This window comes from Sus scrofa, chromosome 6 (assembly GCF_054392235.1).
Source record: "Sus scrofa isolate SSC_HxYL_T2T_F1_AM1 chromosome 6, Sscrofa_HxYL_maternal_Yorkshire_Landrace_v2.0, whole genome shotgun sequence".
Lineage (NCBI taxonomy): Eukaryota > Metazoa > Chordata > Mammalia > Artiodactyla > Suidae > Sus > Sus scrofa.
The window spans coordinates 56,650,486-56,656,829 of NC_139388.1; the positions used below are offsets into that span (position 1 = coordinate 56,650,486).

A 6,344-nucleotide genomic window follows, 5' to 3' on the forward strand; every position below is an offset into this window, starting at 1 on the left:
GAGATGGAAAAGATGCAAGAGGTATGATTTTAAACATGTGGTCAGGGAAGGCCCCCTTAAGGTGACAGTAAGACAAAGACCTGAAAAAGGTAAGGGTCTGAGCTGTGCAGGTATCTAGGAAAGAGCACGCCCAGTATCATAAAAGTATCTCCTTATAGTTCTTGTTTTTCATGGGCTAAATGAATATATTCAAAGCTCTTAAAAAGAGTACCTAGGAGTTCCCGTCGTGGCGCAGTGGTTAACGAATCCGACTAGGAATCATGAGGTTGCGGGTTCGGTCCCTGCCCTTGCTCAGTGGGTTAACGATCTGGCGTTGCTGTGAGCTGTGGTGTAGGTTGCAGACGCGGCTCGGATCCTGCGTTGCAGTGGCTCTGGCGTAGGCCGGTGGCTACAGCTCCGATTCAACCCCTAGCCTGGGAACCTCCATATGCCGCGGGAGCGGCCCAAGAAATAGCAACAACAACAACAACAACAACAATAATGCCGAGGGAGCGGCCCAAGAAATAGCAACAACAACAAAAGACAAAAAAAAAAAAAAAAGAGTACCTGGTGCAGAAAAAATGCTCAAGCTAGTATTTTAAAAATTTCATTTTTGGATTAAATCTTGTTCTTCTCCCCACCCCCACCCTTGCCCATATTTGTCTAATATTAAGCTATTTTTCTTCGTATTATGCAATGGAAAGGGGACTCTGTTCTATGTACCAAGCCCTGTTTACACACTCAGGATAAAGTTCTGAACAAGACAGATTTATACCCCACTGTCAGAGAGCTGACATTCTTTTGAGGAGACAAGAAACATAAAAACATAAATAAACAAGGAAACCTCAGACTTTGGAGGAAATGCCATTTAAGCTGAGATCCAAATAAGAAGAAGGTGCTAGCTATGAGAATATGGGGTGATGGTGGGTCGGTGGGGAGAAACAGGGCAAAGGCCCTGAGGTTGGAGGGAGCTTGGTTTGCTCAAGGGACAGAGGGGCAGACAAGATGGCTAGAACAAAGAAAGTAAGGACAGTGTCAAGAGAAGATGAATTCCGGGAATTCCTGTGTGGCTGAACGGGTAAGGACCCGACGTCTCTGTGAGGATGTGGGTCCGATCCCTCAGTCATTGGGTGAAGGATCTGGTGTTGCCCTCAGTCACAGATGCAGCTCAGATCCAGTGTTGTTGTGGCTGTGGCATAGGCATAGCTGTGTGCTGCAGCTCTGATTCGACCGCTAGCCCGGGAACTTCCAGGTGCGGCCGTAAAGAGTAAAAAGAGAGAGATGAATCTGGGGAATTGGCAGGGGCCAGGTCACCGACAGCCCTGAGGCCACGTTGAGGAGTTTGCATTTTGTTCCAAGAGTAATGAGGAGCCACAGGAGGACTCTGAACAGTGTGGTGTCATGAACTGACTTGGGTGCTACTGCAATAGTCTAGGCAGGAGGTGATCCAGGCTTGGACCAGTGCAGGTGTAAGAAATAGATTCGGGATGTATATAAAGGTAAGACCAATAGGTTTGATGATGGATCAAGCGAAGGGGTGAGAGAAAAAGAGGAGGCGGGAGTTCCCATCGTGGCGCAGTGGTTAACGAATCCGACTAGGAACCATGAGGTTGCAGGTTCGATCTCTGCCCTTGCTCAGTGGGTTAAGGATCCGGCATTGCTGTGAGCTGTGGTGTAGGTCGCAGACGCGGCTCGGATCCTGCGTTGCTGTGGCTCTGGCGTAGACTGGCAGCTGCAGCTCCGATTAGACCCCTAGCCTGGGAGCCTCCATATGCCGCAGGAGCGGCCCAAGAAATGGCAAAAAGACAAAAAAAAAAAAAAAAAAAAAAGAGGAGGCAAGGATGCCCCAAGGTTTTGGGCATGAGCACCTGGGTTAACGGTCATACTCTTCACCAAGCTGGAACAGACTGTGGGAAGAGCAGGCTTAGAAGGGGAAAATCAAAATTTCTCGGAGTTCCCATTGTAGCTCAGTGGGTTAAGAACTTGATGTTGTCTCCGTGAGGATGCGGGTTCCATTTCTGGCCCCCTTCAGTGGGTTAAGGATCCAGTGTTGTTTGAGTGGCAGCAAAGGTCGCAGACGCAGCTAGGATCCGGGGCGTTGTTGTGGCTGTGCAATTCCGATTAGACCCCTAGCCTGGGAACTTCCATATGCCGCAGGGGAGGCCCTAAAGACAAAAGAAGAAAAAGGAAAACACGCACAGCTCAATGAATGGTCAAACTGTATCTGCAGTGTCACCAGGATCCTGATGGATAAATGAAGTTTAAACCTCTGTGCTCCTCACGCAACTCCACCTTCCTCAAAGGTACCCACTCTCCTGGCTTCTCACAAAGTATCCGTCTTTGAATGTCCTACGTGAAACTGTTCGTCCGAGGTCTAGCCTCGGTTCGCTCTGCGCGAAGTGTGAGATTCATCCGCGTTGCGGCGGATCATTTCTGCTCAGGGCTGTGCGAATTCCACCGGATGCCGGCGCCACAGTACATCTGCCCGTTCCGGGCCGGGACTTTGTACACGTGATTCTAATTTGCGGCTGGGGCTTAGGCCCACCGGCCCTTAACGTGAAGAACCAAGTTTCTGGGCCCAGCTCGCCGCCCGACTCCTCTGCTGCCCCGCCCCCACCCGAAGCTCCGCCCCTCGACGGGCCGCGGGTTCTTACCCGACAGCACCACCTCCACCAGGTCGCCCTCCTGGATGTCTCCGGCCGAGCGCACCAACTGCAGGAGGTTGGCTGACGTGGGGTCATGTTTGAAGAGCAGGATCTTGTCGTAAAGGCCGTAGAAGCCACACTCGGGGAACTGGGAGGCGGGAGAGGGGGGCGGTGACGGAAGAGCTCAGAGCTGCCTGCCGCAGGCAGCGGTCTAGAACCCTCCCGGGGCAGGGCCCTCTGTTTCCCCCGGAAACTCAGAGACCCCGCAGCCCCTCGCTTCCTGCCGGTTCCCTCCCAAGCCCAGCTCGAGCCGGGCAGGGTGCCAGGGCCCCAGGGCCCCAGGTGTGCTAGGAGAGAGCGCCAGCCAGAGTTTGGTGGCCGAGCTAGTGTACTGGGGTGGGAGGGACAGTGGCTCCAAGGAGGGTAGGCACCGAGAATCTTCTGGAGATGGGGCGGGGGAGGGGGGCTGAATTAGCAGCCCTTTATTTCCCCCTACCCCCCCAGCTTCCTTCCTGGATCCATTGTTGTCCCTGTTACCTGGCTCCAGGCCCAGCACTGGGGCTGGATGAGCTGGAAAGGGGGGGATTTACGACTCCAGGTTGGGGGTGCTGGGGGTTGCAGAAAGGCTAGGGTTCAAGGGAGCTATAGGGTGCCACCCACCCAGAGCCCCAAGGACCCAGGTGTCCTATCCCCCAGCTGGGGGGGGGCAGGAAATGAAACCTGGTGGAACAGAAAGTGAAACCGCCCAGGTGGAGCCCGGGGAAGGAAGGAAAGGGGCCCTAGGACACCTGGACAGGGAGGGCAGAAAATAAACCCGGAGTGAGGCCCCGGAGGGCAGGCTGAGGATTTGAGCATGGGACACAGCATTTCACCCAGGGGACAATCTGCATCCCCCGCCCTCCTCCCCCAGGCCTGTTTTCCCAAGGAGCAGACTGAGTTGCATGTGGGAGCTGGGCCTGATGGTTTGGGGGTTTAAGCAGATGGCAAAGGAAGATTTCGCTGTTCTTGCGGCTGGGAGGGGGGCCGCAGGTGGCCAGGACCCCCTGGGCCTTGACTGCCTGGGCAGTCTTCTTCTGAGCTTCAATTTCCTTGTCTGTTAAATGGGAGACTTGGCCTAGTGCCTAAGGTTTTCTCTGAATCTCCCAGATTTCATTTCGAGGCGTCTAAGATTCTAGAATTTGAATATTTGGAGATTCTAATATGCTCACAGTAGAGGATTACTCATTCTAGAGTCCAATAAATTATCATTATATGCTTTAGGATTTTAACAACCTAAATTAGCAGTAGTCTAATATTTTAATGTTCTAGGAACCTTTGGATATTAGGATTCTAATATTAAAATATCTCAGCATTAAAGGGTTTCAACCCAGCATTCCAAAATTCTAACTTTTTTTTTCAAAATTCTAACATTTTAATGTTCTAGGATTCCAACAACACAAAATAGAATATTCCAACATTTTAAGGCATTAGTATTTCAACAACCTCGGGTTCTAATGTTTGAACATTTTACTATCAGAGGAGTTCAATTACCTAGCATATCCCAGCAATTTAGAACTCTAATATCTTAACATTTTTACAGTCCACAATTCCCACAATAGAGAAGCCCACTATTCAGTCTAACTTTCAGCTTTCTAGGATTCAAGCACTGAGTCCCACCGGATTTTCCTTTGCAGTGACACCCCCCCCCCCCCGCCCCGCTAGGCTCCCACCTTGGTGACCCCTGATATCCAAAGCTAAGAGTGGGTGGTGGGGAAGGCCCGTTTTAACAAACCAATCTCAGAACGGAGGGGTGGGGACACTGATCAGGAAAGGGGGCAGAAACCTCAGAGCCTTTGAGGATTGTCAAGAGGCCCCTCCACACACACGCACACACCTCAGGCCTGGGACGGGAGCAGAGACTGGACTCTGAGACCTCATTCGGCCCTGGCAGCTAGTGCGGGCACCCACACCCACACATGTCACCTGATCGCCATGGCCAGCCTGGCTTCAATATCTACTCTTTCCACCAAATGGGAGGCCTGGACTGGCCAGGCAGGGAGGTGTCCCCCCCCCCCCGCCCCCCTCACCCCTTCCTCTAGGCTTCTACACCTGGCCCGCCCATCCCTTCCTCCCTGCTGTCTGCTGCAAACAACAACATGCAGGGACATGCAATTTGGGGAGGCCTCTGGGGCACCCCACCCCTGGGGCCTCCCTCAAATGGGTAGTCAGGTGAGGAGACACCTGGGGGCCCAAGCCCTAGGCCCACACCTCACTCACCAAAGGCTTAGCTCCCCCCCCTCCCTCCTCCCCTACGCTGTGCTCCAGGTCGCCTCTGCCAGCGCTCCCCTCCTCTAGACCTCTCCCCGAGCTGGACGAGGGGGGGAACACTACGCTCTCACCTTCTGGTCCACGATGGAGCAAGCCAGCTGCTTCACATGGGCCAACTCGGAGGCTGTGGGCAACAGCACGAACTCGCGGGTCAACCCGATCTGGATGTGGAAGGAGACCCCGGAGCCCGGGGCCGGGACATGGGGCAGCAGCGGTGGCGGCGACTGCAGTTCCAAGCCGCCGGAGGGCAGAGGAGACCCTGGGCCGGGAGAGCCCGGGAGCCCAGCGGGATGGGAGGGGGCGGCGGCCATAGGGCGAGGCCCGGGACCAGCCGCCCGTCTTCCACCCGGGATCCGGCTGGAGGAGCCTGGGCAGAGAGGCTCGGGTCACTGGGTCCGAGGAATCTTGTAAGCTGGTGGTTAGACCGCGGGGATCCCGGGGCTCTGAGAAGAGAAACCTGGCAGGTTGAGGGGACTGGAGGATGGTGAGACCCTGGGAGATAGAGAAAAGCTATCTAGTGGATCAGATGCCCGCCCGAGAATCAAGGGATCACAGACGATCAGACAGTAGAAAGCTAATGGTTTGGGGGTACCCAGCGACCAGGGGAATCCAAGAAACCAAAGAAGAAAATCTAGCAGGTCGGGGTCATGGGGAGCAGAAGAGCTCAGGATCTAAAGGAGCCATGGGGAGAGAAGAAACTGGAAAGGGAGCAGGGGAAGCCAACACAGTGGCTCTAAGAGGACTCATCTAAGGGGGCCCGAGGGATTCACCAGACCTTGGGGATGGAGAGCAGGAGCCTCAGAGACGGGATTCGAGTGGATCCCGGGGATCCGACAGCGGGCCCGGGGATGGGCAAAGGGATTCCGAGGGCCGGGGTGCTAAGGTGGGAAAATCTCACGGGTTTCGGAAGTAGGAGAAAAATTCGGTCGGGACCGCGGAGAAGGGGGTGTTACCGGCGGCAGTGGGGTGGCGGGGTGGGGGTGGGGCAAAGGAAGGTGGCCGGGCGCCCAGGGCTCTTTTTCCCCCTCCAAAGTTTAACTCCGCTGCGGCGGCCCAGGAGGAAGTGTCCGGAGCGACGGCGCAGTTGGCCAACCGGCGCTGGGTTCGATGACGTCAGAGAGGGCGGAGCCTGCTGAGGGGCCGGGGACGGAAGAGGAGGGCGGGCTCAGCGCCTCCGAGTTGGGGGTGGCACCCCCCCTGCCCGCCCCCGACCGGGTCTGGGGACCTGGGAGGCGAGGCGGATCCGGAGGCGACACTGATTCCTACCCCCCAACGCACTCGGGTCGGGAAAGTCGGCTTTTCTCTGACCTAGAGAAGGAGGGGCGAGCCACCCGCACACCACCACAGGGCGCGATGCCGGGGCTGAGGAGGCGCCTGGCCCTTTAAGGAAGGGGGCCGTCTCGCGGGGCTTGC

General features: G+C 55.5%; 1 protein-coding gene across 5 annotated transcripts in view; it reads right to left on the reverse strand.

The window, feature by feature from the left end:
• The window catches only part of PRKD2 (protein kinase D2), a 39,772-nt gene extending 33,773 nt beyond the window's left edge, over positions 1-5,999 (reverse strand). For 3 of the 5 annotated variants that reach the window (XR_014805084.1, XR_014805086.1, XM_084958850.1), the window contains exons 1-2: positions 5,003-5,999; positions 2,634-2,772 (exon numbers count right to left, since the gene is read on the reverse strand). Coding sequence is in view for 2 of the 5 variants with exons in the window: in XM_084958850.1 (XP_084814976.1) it covers positions 2,634-2,772; positions 5,003-5,242 (379 nt within the window). In the remaining 3 variants the exon portion in view is untranslated. The remainder of the gene's footprint in view (positions 1-2,633; positions 2,773-5,002) is intronic. The other 2 variants (XR_014805085.1, XM_084958851.1) reach the window with 1 other exon arrangement.
• Between the last annotated feature and the right edge of the window lie 345 nt (positions 6,000-6,344).